The sequence below is a fragment of the Chenopodium quinoa genome, unplaced genomic scaffold, assembly GCF_001683475.1.
Source record: "Chenopodium quinoa cultivar QQ74 unplaced genomic scaffold, ASM168347v1, whole genome shotgun sequence".
NCBI lineage: Eukaryota > Viridiplantae > Streptophyta > Magnoliopsida > Caryophyllales > Amaranthaceae > Chenopodium > Chenopodium quinoa.
In genome coordinates, this window is record NW_018742461.1 from 3,501,649 (window position 1) to 3,522,898 (window position 21,250).

The following is a 21,250-nucleotide window of genomic DNA, read 5'->3' on the forward strand; positions in this document are numbered from 1 at the left end:
TTGCTTTATATGGAGGAACTACTTTATTTATTTATTTTTTGTAATTTTTTTTCCAATTTTAAGAAAATTATATGGGTAATTGGGGATAGTATTTTGAATTGGATATGACAACATTTGACCACAAAGATATTGGTTTAAGCTTTTGATAACCACTGTATAGTTTTGGGTAGCTTTTAGATTTGATTATTAATTAATCCAATTTACTTTTTTCTTTTAAAAAAAGGGTGATATATCAGTAAAATATATTACTTTTTATATCATTACTTATTGTTATAAATAATATTTTAGTATTATTATTAAATATGAAGTATTATTATTCCCTCAGGAAAAAATGTTATGTGTTATTATTATGATCAATATATATTTATTATTATTAATTAATATTATTATAAATATTAATTATTTTTATTGTGAATTATTAATTATATTATTATTATTATTAAATATTAATTATTTATTTTAAAGATATTATTAATTATTATTTTTAATCAGAGCAGAGCAGATTATGACAGAGCACAGTAGAGCAGAGCAGCTCTAAAGAACAGAACCTAAGTTAAGTACGAGTATTAGATAATTAGATTACACTTGTTTAGCGTGTCGGTTATATCGGGTTTGGAGTTGATGTATATTTTTGGTTTCAAAATAAATTAGGCTTTTAATATCTACAAATAAATAAATTTTTCCAAGTTTGTACGAGTTGGGGGTTTCAGTTTTCACAGATTATGCGTATTTTTTTGTTTTTTAAACAAAGCTCAAAAATTCAAAATGCATAATATTATCATTAATTAACAAGACACTTTCAATTGAACCTGGACTGGGGTAGTCTTATGAAATTCTAGAAGAGTTCCTAGGCCTTTATCCATCTTACTTCCTCTGTTTTTTTAGTCGCATTATTTTTTAAATTGCATACTTCTAGACAATTTTTGAAGAGGAGAGAGATTGAGAGAATAAAAAGGTTGAATCTATATGATTGGAGAGAGATAAAGAGAATTTATTAACTTTAAGTGATGCAACTAATTTTAAACTTGCATTTAAGAAAGTGATGCAATTAAAAAGAAATGGAGAGAGATAGAGAAAATAAAATGTCGGACCTATATAATTGGGTCATTCCATTTAAAAATGATATATATTTTTTTTTAGGAATTCTAGATGATACTTAAGGACTTTGAGTAAAGCTCAAATTGGTAAATCTAGTAGTATTATTGTTATTCTTTTTGTCATATTTATTTTCATTGGGATTCCTTTATGAATTTTCCCTCAAACTATACACTTCAGCCCCACTATACTACTATAGAGTATAGACAACTCAACTATCAACTTATTTAGACTGAAATGGTATAAAATATTGTGAATTTCGGTTATGTTTCTAGCTTATCTATGGGAAAGAGAGCATAAACTCCCTACATCCAGCCATCCAGGAATAATTGCTGTATACTGCTTTTCAAGCTCAATTCTACAACAATGCACTGATTGCTGCATATAAGTTTCCGCCAAACTCAATGTTGCTATAAAACTACAGACAGGATTAAATTCAAATAACTAGATTTAACACAAGAAACTACGAGAAGTTCATAATCTACTGTACTATTTGTAAGTTAGCATGGCATACAGTAGAAAAGATTTACCCACAGTAGCTATCAAAAGAAAAACCAAACTACTACGCTGTCTTTTCTCAATTTTCTCTCCTATGGAATCACGTAGCCAGTGCTCCGATGGCCACCTTGATCAGGCCCTCGGCCATGGGTCAATCCTGGAATAGAAAACAATTAAGTTGAGTTACGCCTCAGCTCATGAATCCTTGAACTCAAACATAGCAAAACATCAAGGCAAAACAGCTAAAAATAAGAGTAAACTATTATGAATACAGAAGGCCATATATAATTTGTAAGAATAGGACACTTGAGTGGACTCTAAGAAAACAAATCTCCATTTTGCCTCCATATCTCACACCATATATAGCCCACAAGAAAATCTGCTTCAATCAAGTGCACGGGCTCAACCTTTTCGGGTTTAGCAAAGGCCACAAAAACAAAAGAGTCAGAGTTGGTCACGCCTAAATTGCTTATTCACAATTAAATTAAGCACCAGCCACCTTTATCCTTGCGATTCTTATATAGTCCAATTATTATCCGTAACAACTCTTCAGTTATTAAAGTTATGGAAGGTGAGCAGATCAGTTGGCAAGCATATCCAGACCTATTGCAGAGAATTCTTCTTAAACCAGAAGCCAGTGCCATTAAGATATACACTCCTTGTGGAATTGTGTGGTAAAGCTAATAATTATGGGTCCAAGAGATCCAAAAGGTTTTTCTGTTGAAATGCATAGTCCAACATACAACTTAAATAAAGGCTCCTACATTCCAAGTTTATGATTCTTAATGTTAAGACCACCTTGGGGGTCCAGTACGTATACACATCTTATAGATGGCAATCAAGAAAGAACAAACTTGATGGATTTTATACTTGCATTGAAATCCAATTAAGGTTCTTATTGATTCAGTGATCAGTCATTACAGTGCGAGCCTAACTTGCAGAAAGGCTGGAAGGCACATAAGTTATGTTTATCCCATAGCACTTAAATCATTGGTCTCCCGGAGATAGGGGGACTATAGATCTATTTACCTTTCCTTCATAATTTTATTTATATATATAAAAAAGAACCAGCTCTTACCCTTAATCAGTCTCTCTAGTTAATGGTACATCCCACATGTATTCATCCTTAGTTACTCTTTTAGTCCCAATTGGAATTGCAAGGGTACTTAAGAATCACAAATTTAACTGGGTTATAAGGTTTTATAGACAATAGTTATGGCACTAATCAAGCAGTTGAACAAGGTAGTGCTAACAGAATTTTAGACTGCAAATATAACTTGCATACATACTTACATAGTCTGTGAACTCCCATCTTCAGTTAGGTGATAGGCTTATATATAGCTTCAGCTTGAAACCTGCAAAAAGAAAGTTATCTGAATCATTACTGCAGATAAAAAAAAAAGAGCTTCAGAATGAATACTTCCATTGCACAATGCTTACGAAGTTACAATTTGATCCTCCCAAGATAGGGGTGCTTATCGAGCGAGGCAATCACGAGCTGAAGGGTGCTCGACTCGACTCGAAAACTTTTTAAATGTGCTCAACTCGTGCTTGCTAAAGTTTCGAGCTAATAAAACCTGCTCGACTCGTGCTTGTTGAAGTTTCGAGTCGAGTCGAGTAGCTCACGATCTGCTCGTTAAAGTTTTGGCCTTCTGTAATTTTAAGCCTTTATTTTTTTGTTTTTCACTTTATATTGTTTTTTTTATATATATTTATTATTAAAGATTTACTCTTTCTTTTTGATAATATAAATTAACATTTATTAAGTGTCTAATTTGTTTAAACATGTTAACTTTGTTTGTAAATTCTATATTAATAGAATATGTTATCGAGTTGAGTTAGAGCTTGCTCATCAACTCGTGTTCGTTAACATCTCGAGTCAAGTCGAGCTAACTCGACTCGGATTTTGACCGAGTCGAATTCGAGTTGCTCGCGAGCTTCTCAACTCAATTAGCACCGCTATCCCAAGATCATATCAATGCTTACTAAGCTAAATGTAGTTTCAAACAAAAAGAAACAAAAAATGATACTTAGTACAAACATATTACACAAGATGTTTAAATTAGAAAAAGTTAAGAATAGAAAGCGTATACCAGTAATAATTAAAGAGGTACTGTACATTAGTTTTAATCAGATTTAAACATTGTGATTTATGAAGATATATAATTGTATCTATTATTCGAAATTAGTAAAATACTTAGGTGAGACAAGGCAAACAATGGTAGTATGCCAAGGCACCTAGTGGCTTATGCGTTCTAAACACCAACAGTCAACAGATATCATAACAATATCAGCGAGTTAGTGCATACCCTGATAACAACTACGAAGTATAAAAATGCCCTTACAAATTACAATAGTTACCAGTTACCAAAACATGATCTAATCTAACATGCATTGTGACCATCCAAGCTATTAGGACCCAAGATCATACCAGGCAAAATCCGAATAGTCTTTCTCCATCAAAATCCTTCACCCGTCTTTAGAATAGACAACAGGCCTAAGAGATAAACAACTTTGAATAATGTTCATCTTGCAAATGCTAAACAACTTAACCCAAGACTCTTTGTTACCAAACTCTTTCATTACCCACAAATCAGCACGATACAGTATTTGATTACCTAACTCAATACCAGGAGGAAACATATGAGCATAGTTATTAGTATGATAATTCACCATTAAACACAAACACCCACCCAATTCTCTCAAGTACAACTCTATATACTCTAAAGGATTCCTCAACTTATCATCATAACTAGCTTAGGGAAGTCCATTAGCTCGAAAGTCTCGGTTCGAAGATCGAAACTGGCAATGAACTTACACATCTTCGAATCCGACTCCATATAATTCACCATGAAATGTAAAACCTCATTAAGATAAACACCATGAGGATCACCATAGAGGACATAGTACGGTATACCTTGAACACATTTCCATGAATTATTGTTCAGACTATACAATTTCGCTTCATTGTGAAAAGATTCCTCATATTCTAAGTTTTTTAACCCCTGAACAATCTTCAAAACTTTGTAATCGTCGTTCTTACTGTCGTATCCAAACCCATACAACACAACTTCATTGATAAGGTTTGGAGTAGTTCGATCGGCGGGAAGCTTATGGTGTGAGTTGGTAAGAGGATTGTATAGGACGACGTCGTTTTTGGAGGGATCGGAGATGCAAACGACGCCGTTGCAGGAACCAAACAAGTAGAGTTTCTGGGTTTCGAGAGGGTGGTTGAGCTCAGAGAAATAGAGGTGGTTATGGTGGAGATTGAGGTCAATTTCGGCGGAATGAAGTGAGGAGATTTCTGACCATCTGCTGACATGATGATCGGAATTTGAAATTAGGGTTTGATTGAGGTAGTTTGATGAAATTGGGGGATTTGATTAAGGAATTCCAGGATTTGCAGACGCATTTGAAGCGGAGAAGTGATTTAACAAGTGATCGTGAGAGAATTTCGATGATTATTTCAGTAAGAAGTGCCGCCATTGTTGCTCCAGTTGAAGGTTCGGATTAGTTTGAATTTTTTTTATTTTGTGTTAAATATTTTTTGGGGTACGTAAAGGACGTTTTAGGAAGCTTTTTAAGGGGATTTGGTTGGAAAATGGAAACGGAGTGGAAAGGAAACAAATAAGAGGGGGAAATGAATCATTTGGCTATTGCTTTTTCATTTGTTTGATTTAACTATAGAAAGGATATTTGTTAAGAGGAGAATAAAGATATTTGTTACCCTAGTTTTTGAGAGCTAACAAATGAGGGGTAACCATTACCCTTAGGTAATGGTAATTATTACTATGCCTTCAAACCAAACACACAGTAATGATATCGGTTTAATCAAATCCGTTTTCAATCCAAAAAATACACTAATCAAACGCCTCCATACACTCCTCTGATGTTTCGTTTCCATGTTTTTTGACTACTACATTATTAAAGGAACAACATTTACCTCAGTAAGATGTAAGGAATGAATCGTAATAAGAAAGGACATGTTCCCTATTGCTTTCCAACAATTATTTGGTGCAGCAGGCTACATCATACAGTAGGGGTTATCCGAGTTTTTTTGTTAGGAGTTACCCGAGTTATTTAGTCAGGGGTTACTCGAGTTACTCGGTTAGGGGTTAATTGAGGGGTTCGGACAGGGGTAATTTAGGGATTCACTTGGTCAAGGGTTACTCAGTTAGGGATTACTCGAGTTACTCGGTCAAGGGTTATTCGAGTTACTCGGTCAGGAGTTATTTAAGGAGTTCGGTCACGGGTTACTCGAATAATTCGGTTAGGGGTTACTTAAGGAGTTCGGTTAGGGGTTACTCGACGGTTCAGTCAGGGGTTACTTAATCAGGAGTTACTTGAGGGGTTACTCGGTCAGATGTTACTCGAGGGGTTCGGTCATGGATTACTCGAGGGGTTACTCAGTCAGGGGTTACTCGGTCAGGAGTAACTCAAGTAACCCCGACAACTCGAATAACCCCTGACCGAGAAACTTGAGTAATCCCTGACCAAGAAACTCGAATAACCCCAGACCAGAAAACTCGAATAACTCCTGCCGCACGGTACAGGAGGCCACATACAAAAAATTGTGATTTCTTGATGCAATTGTTGAATATACTTTTTTATAGTTGATGATACAATGTATAATTTATTGATGTAATAATAAAATGAACAATATAATTGCATAGATTAGTTGAGTTAAAAAAAAAAAAAAAAAAAAAAACATAGATTAGTTGGTGATGTGTGCCGTATGACCAAATTTATGAGAATTTTTTTTTGTTCAAAATTGTGCAAATAATTGAGACGAAAGGAGCAGCATCATTTGAAACCTTAAATTTTAAGAAAGTACTCGTATATACTAGTTGAAAGGACAATTACCCATCATGATTTGATTGATTTCTCTTATAAGGTTGTCTCATTGTTTTTCCACATTTATAATATCTTATGCAAGGTGTAGCAGTTATGAAAAGTATCTATTGCCTCATAAAAGTGTCTTAGACATAAGATGCTAATCTGAGTATATTATTAGGAAGGACAGAATAAAAATCCAATATTTCATAATCTCATCACCAAAATATCAACATGCAAATCTACTTCAAATGACCAATCTTTTCAGTTCTTTACAAATGCAGTAAAAAACACAACAGTTTAAATCGGTAGTAGTTCTATCAGTAAGAGAACCATCTCTAATTAAAAGCTGAAAGGATGAAATGTCTAGATGCTGCATATTTACATCAGATTGGCACCTGTAACCTTGTATCTTAAATCTGGGTCATATATCATCTGGAACACTGAGTAATTCAGCCTTCAAGAAATTCATGGAGGGTGAGCAATCGAGTATATCTACTAGACCTACAGCAGAGAGCTTTAATTCAGTTAGAAACAATGCCCATTAAGATAACAATGCACACCTAGAAGAACAGTCAAGTTGAAAGTTCATGACCATGGGTCCAATGGTCCAAGAGATACAAAAGATTTTCATAAGAAAGGATTGATGACACAGGTTAGGCTTGATACAATATCAGAATGTGGTACCCTGAATCCTAGTATTTGTAATGTATTGTTATCGAAAACAATCAAGGGTAAAAAACAAGAGTTGAAGACAATACTTTTGAAGAAGCAAAAGTTCAAAGACTTGTACAATTTAAGCTAAGCATAATACCAAGCTACCAACAAGTTGAGGGTTTTAACTTATAATGTCACCCCTTAAAAAAGGTTAATGTCCGTTCTATATTTTTCAGCCTGAAACATGTTTTGTCCAATTTAAATATAATACGTAGTATATGAAGTATATAGATTTTGAAGCAAAGATTTAGGTTTTCTATTTAGGCAAAATTTATCCAACAAAGAACACTATGATTCTTTTCAAAGTCATTTAGTCAAGACCTTCAAGGATACTACAGGGTAATGAAGCAACTGAACAAGATAACTTTAATACTTACATATTATAGTTCTGAACTCCCAGCATAAACAATAGGCTCATAGCTTCAGCTTGAAACCCTTAGCAAGAAAAGTATCTGAAACTTTACTGCAGAAAAGAATGCAGAGCTTCAGAGTGTGAATTAAGTCCTATGCACTGCATATAATATGGCACTTCCAAGATAATAACAATGCTTACTAAATAGATGCAAAATCACTTAACATGATTTATTTAGTTTCAATTTTAAAATACAGAGTATAACAAAATAATAATAAGAATAAAAATTGACATAATCTTATTACTCATAGGTGTTAAAGATCAAAATTATCTATCAATAAGGAGATACTGGCCATATCCTACATCAAGTTATGATAGGATTCACGTTGAAGAAACACTGTGAAATCACAGAAATGAATATCTCCAATTTAAACAATAAGGGGAACGTGGGTAGCGTACCTAGACACCTAGTGGCCTCTGCATTCTAGAATTCCAGACTCTAGAAAAATCTTATACACAACAATTTAGAGTAGTCTCTGATAACAGCATATGAAATTCACTTAAAGTATGCTACCAGCTACCTAAACATTATTAAATCTAACATGTTAATGACTTTCATCTTGGTGAGAGCAATGGACATCCCTAGCAAACATGGACAATAAGTTATTAGGAATTTCTCCATCTATGATCTATATCTGAAGCAATTAGGAACCAAACTAGTCATAAGACACAGGATAAGCACTTATATTTAAAAAAACTATTAGTGTTTAGACTATTTACTTGTTTTTGTTCTTCCTTTTCACAATTTCACTTGGCTGTGGCTTAAATTCAAGTGAAACAAGGCTGCCCACGAAATAACCAGTGTCGAAATAAGTATCAGGCAGCCCACGAACCGTGACTTTCTCAAATTTCCCGGACTCTAAATCATACCAACCAGCCTCCAAACAATCCATCACTATCAAAATTTGTCGCCCATCTTTGGAGTAGACAACAGGGGTAAAACCAACAAATCTCCGAATATTAGGCAGCTTACAAACACTAAACAGTTTAACCCAGGATTCATTGTTTCCATACTCCTTCATTATCCACAAATCAGCTCGTTCAAGTTCACGATTATGCAAAATAGGCATCATGCAAGCATAATCTCTAGTAAGGTACGCTACCACAACAGATAAACACCCACCCAATTCCCTCAAATGAAATTCCAAAAAGTCCCAATAAGTCTTTGTCTTTTCATCATGAATGGGACAGTCAATAAGCGAAAAACTCTCGGTCCGAAGATCGAAACCAGCAATCATCTTACATTGCTGCAATTCCAATTCATCAGAACTGACAATGTAATGTAAAACCTCATTAACAAGAACACCATGACAATCAGCAAAAGGGAGATAATATGGATGCGGAATACCTTGAACAGATTTCCATGACTTGTTGTTCAAACTATACAATTGAACTTCATCATAACAACATTTGCGATAACTATACCCTTGAAGAATCCTCAAAACTTTGTAATCGTCGTTTTTGCTATCATACCCAAATCCGAACAACACAAAATCACGTTCTGGGTTCGGAATTCGTTTGACAGGGAGTTTACGATATGATTTAGTAAGAGGATTGAATAAGAATACGTCGATTATGGCGTAATCAGAAATGCAAATGACGCCATTGCAGGAACCAAACAATTCGACTTCCTCGTATTCGAGAGGGTGGTCGAGTCCCGAGAAGGAGAATTGGTTATTGTGGAGGTCGAGCTTGGAAATGAAAAAAGAGGAATCTGCTGATGATTTGAGGAGATAACGATCAAAGTTCGAAATTAGGGTTTGATTGAGATGAGTTTTGATGAAATTGGGGGATTTGATTAAGGAATTCCAGAATTTGCAGACTGATTTAAAGCGGAGTAATGAGTTTACTGGTAACCGCGACAGAATTTCGGTGATTATTTCAGTCGGAAATTCCGCCATTGTTGCTCAATCTCAAGCTCTGGGGTTTAGCAAGGCTTAGTCAAAGTAATCGGAAAATTTTTATAAGAAAAAAAAAAAAAAAAAAAAAGAAAAAGAAAATTGGGCTTTAGCCCATAACTATTGTATAATGATAAAGAGGGCCAGCCCAGGCCCAACTAAATTTGTGAGTCATAATATCCATCTTGAGTTTGCTAGCCAACTCCCAAGTCCCAATATTTTGAAGAGGTTGGCCTTTAGACAGATGGGACTACCCATTTGACACAATTAGCTGATGAGTCAAGTAGCACTTCATAAGAAATGAACTGAAATTGAAAGAAGAGACAATTTTTTCCAGCTAACCCCAATAGAGCAATTCATACCCTTTTATACATTGCAAAGAACTTGAGCTTACAGCTTTCGTCACAAGAAAATTTTGAAAAAATTGCAAATTATCAGAAGCGTAATAGTTATGACTTACCTTAATTGGCTTAATATATCCTGGATGATATTGATATAGCTTCAATTGTTCAACATACGACCACCCCACTGCCACTGGTAAGAATATCAGAATCCACATTCAACTTTTTCAAAGTTCAGGGCATAAATCCTGAAATCCAGCAAAAGAATAGAACAATTTTCCCCTATTACAAAGTTAACAACAGAAGCACAACCTTCCTCTTGTTCAGACTTGGAGTAAAGATATAATGGTTTTAAAATTAAGATATATCTAGTCTAGTTTAAACTCAAGACCAAGGATGAGGCTACAATTAAGATAATTGGCCCATCCAACATGACAAAGATACACAGTCTAAAAGTTTTACAGAATCGACCACAATAATCATTGAACTCAAAGAAAACTTCAAGAAAGACAAAGAAAGGATGCAACAAATAAAATGGTCTTTGACACAAGAAACACAGCCACATAGCTTATCCAACAAAAAAAAATCCCTCATCAAAGCATTTTATGACTGATCAAACCAATGATGCAAATTTAATATCTACAAGGCTACACACTGCCATGGTAGAGGATAATCTTCACTCCTGTTTGATATCAAAAACACCAATAGGGCCATCAATTTTACAAAATTTATATCCCATAGGAAAACATGAAACTACCGAGTGTCAGGAAAGCACCATACTTTAGTAATAAAAAGCAAAAATTCAAGAGTTAAGGCAACTAATCAATACAGTTACATCAGGCAAGACTAACAATAAAATTCACAATTGAACTAAATACTCATAGTTCTCCTGGCATTTTAGAATGTAGTATCATCATCAAGTAATCACAAAAAGTGAGAGATATTAACATTCTATTCATTGTTATCAATGGTTTACTGCAACTAGCCACAGAAAAAATAATGCTTAAGGTAAAAAATAACCAACATCAGGTATTTTGGGCTTGAAGCTTGATCAAACAATAAAGCTTTATGGCATTATCAAAAGCTTCCTAGTTCGTCATGAGTGAATAACCCTGTATGTCCTGGTTTATAAAATATACACCAGGCCACCAAGAAGCTTTGAAGGAAATCAGTATCGTAAAACAACTATTGAAAGCTTAGAGCGCATGATTAAAAACTCTGCTAAAAAAAAGAACAGAACAGTTCCCCCTTGCTGTCTAAAGAAGCACAACTTTCCTCGCATTCAAAGTAAAGGTAGGTCTTTTGTTTTCAAAACACCAAGTAGAGTAAATAGAGTCAAAACAATAGAGTACTAGACCATAAGGTAATGCAGCAACAGCTGAAATGGTAAGACTACCATACCAAGGTCCAAGGGACACCAAAAGAGACTGATCTTTAAGAAACATGATATCTAATAAAACTTAAATCAAGTGAAACCCTGTTTCCACAGGCAAAACAGGTATTACACAGAAAGACGAGGCTTTTTTTGCTTAATTAAAATGTGATCAGAAAACTGAAATTGGTCAATCCGACTAGAGAAAGATAAATGTAGCCTTAAAATTATAACCGAGTTACTAAACAAAGAGAAGGATACAACAAAGTGGTGTTGATCCAAGAAACACAACCATTTAGCTGATCCTATTTGTACCATTAAAACTCAAGGCATCTTCATTGAAATCCAAGATTAATGCTAGTTTAAGATCTACATACCAACGGAAAGAGGCAGTTTTCAGTCCTGTTAGCTAAATAAAACACCAATGACTTTAAAGTATTGAGCTTTAGATTTTTAATTTGATCATGAAACACCAGGAAAAAATCACAATATTATCCATAGTCGCAAATAACAAACAAAAGGGGACGAAGGGAGTACATAGTAGCAAATAACAAAAGCAAGAGTTGAAGCAACTATTCGTTCGAAAAATCCAGTGATAACCAGGTGCAATCATTGATGTAAGATGTAATCTCAACTGCTATTATTCGTTGTTATCAATAGTTCATTACAAAAAGAGCATACCATTTATTATTTATAGAAGGCAAAATAATGCTGAAGGTATCACTAACCAACATACGACTTAACCCAACATTTCACATTCAGGGTACTCCATGTGTTGCACAAACCACCTCGAAGGCCGCCAGAAAATCCCAGTCCAACGACCCACCGATGAATCAAAGGTCAAAATAGCTCCATCCTCCAAGGTATATACACCAGCATTCAACCCAAAACTCATATCAGCTTCATCATCATAACCTGTCAAACCTTCAAAATAAACACAATTCCCCTTACTCCATCCCAAATCCTTAGCACAAACCGAAAACGTCGCATCACGACTAACAAAGAACACATTGTTTCCTATGCTCCTCACTTTTTCCCAACACTTTTCCTTCTCATTCAACACAAGAACATTAAAGCCAAGAGGCTTTCCTACACTAATTTTATCCACAACCCACTCTTCTTCTTCATCATCATAATAATTAGTAGGCATTGGATTAACAATCTTATTAATCAAATATAAACGAAAATTAGATTCTACTAAATAAGTATACTGACCATTGCATTCTACCGTTGACGTGCCAACCACCTCAACAAGCTCCCGAGCTGCCGGATTAATCATCACCAACCTCCCGGTTCGATCAACGGCATAGAATTTCTCATCAAAGCATATAACATCATCGAATTCATTCTTCTTCTCCTTCTTCCCAGTTTCAATAATCTTCCAATTTTCATCCCCAGAATTCCAAACCGCAATTTGACCATACCCATATAAACCCAATACAGAAATTTCCTCCCCAATTCGAACAACAACCTTTCTCAAAGAAATCGAAGAGCTAAATTCCTCAAAATCGAAGGTATCTTCATCTCCATGATCGCTAATCAATTGAAGCCGATACGACCGACCCACCTCAAGATTTCGAAAACCCAGCAAATTAATCCTCCCTCTGAAAACCCCAGATGAATAATAATACAATTTATGCTTCGTCAAAGGATTAAGGAGGGCCCACTTGTTTTCCCCTGTTTCTGAAACTTTGGTAAGCCAGACACTGTTGTTGTGATTATGGTGGGTAAATTGGGGAGAGATAATGTAAATGAGAGCAGGAGAGAGAGAGAAAGGACGGGCATTAGGGTGAAGAGGAGGAAGAATGAGAGGGAACATGAGGTGGGGTTGAATCGGAGTAGCGAAAAATCGCCATGATTTGCAGATTGAGCGGAATCGGCAGAGATCTGCTTTCATATTGAGGCGTTTCAAAATCAAGGCTAATATGTCGTTGGTCAGATTTTTCCATTGCCCTTCTTCATCGTGTTTCTCAGTTTCGTGGGAGATCGTCATCTCTGTAAATTTCAGGATTTTGAGAAATGGTATTGAAGGGGAAAGGGAAGAATTTGGGTCAAATACTTCAAAACTACCAAAGGTAGAGCTTGGCTCAGCCCAGCAACGTGCTGGACCAGCACGGGGGCATAATTGGAATTTTATCCTTAATGAATGTAGAAAATACAACATGCAAATACAATGTATGTATATCTTATACACATATTAAAAGGTTTCACTCCGTTTTCCGTTATTCATTTTTCTATAGTTCCCTTTTCGTTTAAGTTTTGGCGGTACGTTCTTCTCTCTATTCTCTCAGCAGCTAAGCTTCTCAAGGTTTGAGTTCGGGTCTCCGGCGACAAGGTTTTTTGATATGACAATAACTTTATAATAAAGACCATACCTATTTTACATATGATAATAACATATAACGGTATGATAATAACAATATTTAATAAGAGTAAGACAATAAATAATTTAACAATGACAATAACAACTTAATTATGACAAGTTATTTATATACACAAGTGGAAATGTAACTGTTTGATACACAAGTGTTATTGTAATTTTAAGTTTATAATTAATTAAGTTGTAATTCTTATTTATATAATTATTAAGAATTAATAAACATTTAATTAAGAATTACATCTTAATTAATTCAAAATTAATTACTACATCAATCCAAACCTTCCAAAACCAATCGTCCATGTCATCAATCCAAACCTCCCAAAATAGGCCAATCACATTCATTCAAAAACAAAAAGGAACCGATGAACGTTTTTCTAGAAGAACTACATAGATTTAGCTCAAGAGCCCAAAATATTAAGTGGAGGGCCAACTCAGCAAATTAGGAACATGATGGGAGGATTATGATATCACTAATTAGTGAGATTTCTCAATTATGAAGAAATAAATAAGTTTAAAGGTATGACAGTAATAGTAGACTACAAACATAAAAAAAAAAAAAAAAAAAAAAAAAAAAAAAAAAAAAAAACCTATAATGACATAACATACTTTGAATAAAAAAGTGAATTGGACAATATTTCACATATACATTGACAACAAGTTCAATTGAATCTAATATAAAGTGAAATGCATTTAACAACCTTAAATTAAAGTCAAGACAAACACTATTAACAATCCTAATTGACAATTAATGTACAATCCTAATTATAGTTAATCACTATTAACAATCCTAATTGAAAGTCAAATCCTATCAACAACCCTATTAACATTCCTAATTGACAATTAACAATCCTAATTATAGTTAAACAATATTAACAATCCTAATTGAAAGACAAATCCAATTAGCAATCCTACTTAAATCTAATATAAAGTGAAATGCATTTAACAATCTTAAATTAAAGTCAAGACAAACATTATTAACAATCCTAATTGAAATTCAACCCAAGAATCAACTACATTTAAACAAATTTCAGGGCTTGTTGTGTTCAGCTTAATTTCAATTAACAATTCAATCCAGCTCAGTTCAGTTCAACTCCACAGTTCAGTTCCAATCAGTGTAGTTCATTAAGTTCAGTTCAATTCATTCAATTCAGTTAGTACAAATCAGTTCACTTCATTCAGTTCAATTCCTAGTTTCCTTCTCTCATAACAAATTCAATTCATTTCAGCTCTATTCAGATCAGTTCCAGTTCAGCCCTAATCATTACAGTTGTTTGCCCTAACACCCATAGAAGGCCAAAATGACCCCCCATATGTAGTTATTTCATATTTTAACAACTTCATATAGTTTCATATACGGCATCCTTTCTAACTCATCCAACCTATATTTTGTCACCAACATTGATTTGGAAGGTGATACAACATGGGGTTTATGCTCCAACTCCACTCTTGTTATCTCCCACTTACCATGTTCCTTTAAACCAGCATACATTCCAGCTTCGCAACCACATTTTTTCAACTTCTTTATAGCAACCGCCTCCCTTGCTAACTCCTTAGCTACTCTTTTTCCCCTGATCCTCCTTCGGGTGTCTGGCCAACCTGCACACTCACACTTCCATGTCACGACACATTTAACCTTGCGACCATCTTTCAAAGTCTTGTATGCACTCTGACCAAGAACAACACCAAACCGTTCTTGCTTCCCAAAAGCATTATAGTACACATCTGCTTCTTCCCATGTTTCAAAATTCATTCCCACTTTAGGAGGGTCTATTTTCACTTTGTTCAAATACACCAGATTACCTCCATCCATATCCATTTCCTCTCCACCTTCATATGGACATAATTCACCAATATCACCAGCCCCTTCCACTTCCTCAAATTTTATCAGATCCATTACACCACCTTCCGACAATGACACAGAAATATCTTCTACAACTTCTACACTTACCATCACTGCCTCAACCTTGAATATTAGCTCTGTCATTTAACATGTTATCAACTGTAATTTCACATACTTAATTAACAGCTAATCTTAATATATCACATGCATAAAAAGCCATGTATGTATAAAAACAATCCATGATTCCCCTAATATTAAAGTCCTTCAACTATAATTTCCAACTTAACTGGCATTTGTATGTCTTATATTGTCATTTTAAGTAGAATATATTATCAATTGTCACACGTCATTCTAAAATGCAAAATTAATAACCCATTAGCTGACCAATATTGTCATTTATGTAAATAAAAGTAACGTCATTTGTGTCACTTTGATTGAATTATACCTGCTAAGCTAATAAATGTTACAAATCCAAAATTACAATTATTATTCATTCCAAACACCAGTTCTAAATATGCACAATTTCAAGAATCAAATTTAATCCCTAACTTAGATTCGATGAACTTACCTAATTACCGACAATCCACTCTCAAACAGCTCCATTGCTTTGATATTGAAAGACCTCATCGTCGTTGCTCCACCACAATTTCTCAAATCCAGCTCACAATTAACGGAGAACAAGATGGGAGCTAAAGAAAGTGGGAAAGAAAAACCAACGAAAAACAGTAGCGCAGCTCAAGAAAGAAAATGGAGCAGCTCTAGAAAGAAAATGGAGATTAGACCAAACGACCAACAGTAGCGCAGCTCAAAAGAAAATGGAGTAGCCCAAGAAAGAAAATGGAGATTGAACCAAGAACCCTAGATTTTCTGTGGATGAATTAAATCAACCCCATTTGCAAAATAACGGACCAACTATTTGTAACGATCTTGGAAAGTGCGCCAAACACGTATACATTTGGAGAATACAAGTTCATACGTACAAATACATACACCTATACAAGATAGGGCCCGCCAAGAGCATTTAATTGAATATTAAATTTTGTGCTGGTCCAGCACGTTGCTAGGCTGAGCTTTAGCCACCAAAGGTATTTGTGCGTTCTTTGTAAGCTAATATAATCACAATTTTTTTTTTTTTTTTTGATTAATCTAATCACAGTTACAATTAGTATTTCAATATTTGGCCAATTTGGGTAATTAATTTTGGATATATTACATCAACTATTTCTATCAATTAACTAGCTAAAAATTTTAGTTAATCAGTTAATCCATCAGTTTTCAAATAAATGTCTCATTTTGACGGATGTAATTGTCAATATTTAACTTTGAATAATTATATTTAGGAAAAATTGCCTTAAATAATCTAAATTTTGCCTCGTTAGCCTAAAATAATCCCGAACTTTTGATTATTTTTTTATTTATCCGAACTTTGATGTTTATTCGCTTTAAATGGTCTCAACCAGCTAGCTTACTTGTTAAAACAAGTTACCTAACACGTATTGACATGTGATTGGAAAAAAAAAAAATAAAATATTTATAAAAATGTACTGTATTTTTTTTTTAATAAAAAATAAACAAAATTATTAATTAATTAATAGAAAAATCACCCCACCATCCCAACCACCCTCCCGCCGCTCACTCCGCCAGCGAAACCCCTTTCCTCGTCCAAATCCCACAAACCCGAAACCACCGCACCTACCCAGATATGTGTAAAGGTGGTTCGGTTAAGGTTGGGGTAAAGGTTTTGGGTATCAGGTGGTTTCGGTTCAGCTAGTGACAAGTGAGGGAGATTTCGGTTCATGTTGTGGGCTTGTGTCGGGAAAGAGAGGAGAGAAAAGGATAAGGTTCAATTTTGCCGTTCTGGTTGGAGTTTCGGTTCAAGTTGGTGGTTGAGGGGGTGAGCGTGGGGATAATGTTGGGTCAGGTGGTTGTGGTGAGGTTGGTGTTTTAGGTGGTTGTGGTAGGGGAGGTAATTTGCGGTGGAGGTGGCCGGATTGGTGTTGGTGGCTGGGGTTAATTTGGTTTTTTTTTTTTATATAAGTTTTAAATTATTAGCTAACTAGATAAAAGTCCATGCGATGCACGATTTTTTATACATAAAATATTAAAATTACGCAAAAGATAATTTTTGTAATTAGATATTACTTATAATTTTTGTAACTGGAGCCACCCCCACTTGCCCAGCCACCATCTCCTTTTCCAATGAGACCACCTCGACCACTCCCAGATCGCCGAACTTAGAACCCCGACCACTCCGACCACTCCCAGATCGCCGAACCTTAACAACGACCACCCTAGATCGCCGAACATAGAACCTCGACCAGCCCGACCACTTCCAGATCACCGAACTTAGAACCTCGACCACCCCCAGACCACCGATGCCAAACATCGACCACCCTAGATCACCAAATTACCTAGAAACGACCACCGATCTTCCTTCTATCTCTTTCTTCTCCGCCCTCTCCTCCACCCTCTCTCTCTTTTTCTTTCGCCTTCTCTGATCCCCACCCAGAATCGAAACCTCACGACGAAGCGGCGAGAATCGAAGTTCAGAGGAGATAGAGTTGTGAGGTTAGGGTCGCCTTGGGTGAGAATTGAAGGTCAGAGTCGAAGGTCTAGGCGGAGGAAAGGATGGAGGCGATGGTTTGGCGGTTTGGGTGGGAGGTTGGTATTTCAGATGAGGGGGTTAGGTGGCTCCAGTGAGGGTGGAGACGGTGCTGGCTACATCTAGTGGTGATGAGGGTGGAGGTGGTGGTTTGGTTAGTGGTTTTTCTTTTTTCAAAGCTAATCATAGTTAGTGTTATTTTAACTAAATAACACTAATTAATGTCACGAGTGAGATAAATTTCTTTATTAAGGTCATTTTGTATAATAAAAAAAAAGGAGGTCACCATTAGTGCGTAGCAGAAGTTCGGGGTCACCGTTGATAATTTTCCTTTTATTTCAGGTTCCTATTTTATAAAACTTCTTGTATCCATATGATGTGAACAGATAAGGTAAATGGACTAATGGCACCTCCTTTATTGTCCTATATCATTATATTGGGTGGGTAGTTAGGTAATATTGTATAATTATATACGTAGTATATTTTTATACAATATCTATTTTATTTTTATTAAATTGGACAAATACGTTGGCCCTATATAGACGTTACTTAATAAAGTCCATGTCCATTAAAGATCCTATCCATTAAAGGTCCTTTAAGTTTGGGCTTTAGCCCTATTATCATTGGACTACTCTACCCAATAATCAGGTCTAGTCGTAGTATTCTAAACCATATTCTTTTTTGCTAATAAAATCAAATTTAGTGTTTTAACAAAGGGTGATATGTGGGGAGAGTTTTTTGGTTCCCTCTAGGTTGGGAAGGTTTTTCTAGCTTTCATTGCTAGATTTTTTTTGTTTTTTTTTAAAGTGTTCTTTCACTCTTCTCTCTTTCTCTTTCATCTCTTTTCATCTGCTCTGAATTGTAAGTTTTTGTGGGGGCTTCCACTGGTATTTTTACTGGTGGTAAGCCCCAAAAAACTTAATTGCTTTCAATAAATGGATCTCATCTTTATAATGATGATTATCCTATTAGGCTTAATTTCTTTGTTTATTCGTCTGTCAAAGATTGAAGATTTAGGGTTTCATAATCTCCAAAAGTATCTAGAAGGCCATATGAAGTTTATCACCCAAACAACTATTCATCCGTGGATCTCAAGCCGAATTCGTGCTAACTCACATATTGTATTATTTCGGATAAAGTTTTTTATTAAGGCGATCGTTGATCGAATCTGCAATGGAACTAGTTCTAAGGTAATTTGTACTTGGATTGGAATTTTAGATTTTTTAGAAATTATTTATTAGTGTCGTTTGACTATCTTTCATTAATGAAATTTTTTTTCTTCTTGTAAAAAAAAAAAAAAAAAAAAAAAAAAAAAAAAAAAAGTGATATGTGATAATGAGTTAATGACCTACTATTTTTCTGAATGTTTAAGGGTTTAAAAAATATGAAATTGTAGAAATAATAATAATTTTAATAATAATAATAATAATAATGTATCTCGTCCAAAAAAAAATAAAAAATAATAATATAATTTGATAAACACCAAAAAAAAATGTATAATTCGGTATATTAAATGACAGCTATCATAAAAGTCCATATTTTCAACCATCTCACACTTTGAAAAAGCCCTACTCCGTAAAGGGTGATAAGTGATAATCACCTATCTTTTTATCTATCAAAGTATCAAACCATTGAACTCCTCCCTTCTCAACCATTCAATTTAACCTAAACGCCCTCTCAAAGAGTCAAAGATTCAAAGATGGCCCCTAAAAGAAGAAGGGAAGATGAATTTGCATATGAAAATCAAGGGAATTTGAAAAATCTTCGAAGCGATATCTTGTTCGAGATTTACAAACACCTCGATGATGATAACACCGACAACGAGTTCGAGCTTCGAAGGATGCGCTCTGTTTGCACTTCATGGCGCTCTTCTCTTTTGCCCCTAAAGAAACCTCTTCGGTTTCCTCTTAAACTCCCACCGCCGCCTTCTTCCTTATACTCAAAAAGTCGCTCCAATGTACCTTTCACGACTGCATACCTTTCGCGAAGCAATATTTTATTATTTCCCCCTCCTCCGGGTGTAGAACGCCAAGAAAGTGGTTGGATTGTAAAGGTTGAACAACGGGCTGAATCGAGTATATTGTACCTAGAAAACCCGTTGCTTACGCTGCCTGCATCATTCGAGCACCCTACATTGCGTAGAGGATCTTTCGATATGATCGATTGCAATGTCAAGGAAATAACCAAGTCTTATTGGTTTGAATATGGTAGATCCAATGAACAAAACCCGAGAAAAGCTAAAGCAGTTATATGTTGGAATAATAATTCTAAAGAAAAGGATGATGATTTCACCGTATTGGTTTTGTTTGAAGTAGGAAAGTTGGGTTTGTGGAGGCCAGGCGAAGCCGAATGGAGTATTATACCAGATCCTTTTATAGAGATTATATATCATGAAGATGAAGAAGTAATAAACAATGGTCATTTCTCCGATATTATCAATTTCGAGGGTAAATTTTATGCTATAACCAGGGAAGCAAAGTTAATAATGATTGATCCCACGACTTACGAGGTAAGGGATTTGATCACAGTAGAGTTAGATTTGGACTGCGATTTGGACTTGTTATCATATTTAGTTGAATTGAATGGACAGCTTTACTTAGTTTATAAAGAACATGTTTTTTTACAAAAACACAAGCGACCCAGTGTTGTTGGAGTTTGTAAGTTGGAGACTTACAGTGGGAAAAATAATAATCAGATATGCACTTGGAAGGTGGTCTCGAACATAGAAGATCATGTTTTCTATGTTAGTGAGTATGTGACCTTTTCTATCGCGGTGGAAGGTTTAGGCTGGCCTGAAGGTAACTATGTTCTTTTGCCATATGATCATAGCTACGGTCTACGCACTCATCGGTTCTTTAGCGTGGATGAAAATTTAATAGATGACAAGATAGGACAGGGAAAGTGGTCCGGTGAAAAATATTTTGGAGATTGTTTGGCATTTTACCGTTTACAAGATTCAAAAATTGGTTTCAAGAGAAAAGAGGTTGCTCCATTCGCCAAGATTTTCTGGCCCCCTCCTCATTGGCTTCTTAGTAAATTAATGTAGTTAATTGGTAAGTCGATCGATGCCTATTTTTGTGTCTATGTTTAGTATTATATCAATGGTGGGTGGCCACGGTGGTGTTTAGCGGCATAATAAGGTGATCATTGAGCAAAGAAACGGCTAGCAGAAGGTTTATGCAGATCCTATATCAGTCCATGATTCACAAAGGGAAATTTTTACTTCAGTAGTAGTACGTCGTGTGCTATGTCTTTAGATTGC

General features: G+C 35.2%; 3 protein-coding genes and 1 pseudogene across 8 annotated transcripts; 1 reads left to right on the plus strand and 3 right to left on the minus strand.

Annotated features, from left to right (window-relative positions):
• Positions 1–3,809: 3,809 nt before the first annotated feature.
• On the minus strand, positions 3,810–5,839 carry LOC110718443 (annotated as a pseudogene).
• A 733-nt stretch (positions 5,840–6,572) lies between these two features.
• LOC110718796 (F-box protein CPR30-like) lies at positions 6,573–16,352 on the minus strand. Of its 6 annotated transcripts, none has more exons than XM_021897706.1 (4): positions 15,955–16,352; positions 8,276–9,987; positions 7,521–7,606; positions 6,573–6,930 (listed from the first exon to the last, which is right to left on the minus strand). In XM_021897706.1, the coding sequence occupies exons 2-3, from the start codon at positions 9,454–9,456 to the stop codon at positions 7,558–7,560; spliced, it is 1,230 nt and encodes a 409-aa protein (XP_021753398.1). In that variant the 5' UTR covers positions 9,457–9,987; positions 15,955–16,352; the 3' UTR covers positions 6,573–6,930; positions 7,521–7,557. The 6 variants fall into 6 exon arrangements, with proteins under 6 accessions (XP_021753398.1, XP_021753394.1, XP_021753399.1 ...); XM_021897702.1 differs by having other exon boundaries at positions 8,276–10,042; positions 15,955–16,351; XM_021897707.1 differs by lacking the exon at positions 15,955–16,352 and adding an exon at positions 12,382–12,495.
• Positions 11,785–13,690, minus strand: LOC110718795 (F-box protein SKIP23-like). Its single transcript, XM_021897700.1, has one exon. It carries the CDS (start codon positions 13,328–13,330, stop codon positions 11,906–11,908), a length of 1,425 nt encoding a protein of 474 aa, XP_021753392.1. The 5' UTR covers positions 13,331–13,690; the 3' UTR covers positions 11,785–11,905.
• A 3,335-nt stretch (positions 16,353–19,687) lies between the features above and the next one.
• Positions 19,688–21,034, plus strand: LOC110718976 (F-box protein At2g17036-like). The gene has a single exon (XM_021897913.1). It carries the CDS (start codon positions 19,688–19,690, stop codon positions 21,032–21,034), a length of 1,347 nt encoding a protein of 448 aa, XP_021753605.1.
• The last annotated feature ends 216 nt before the right edge of the window (positions 21,035–21,250 follow it).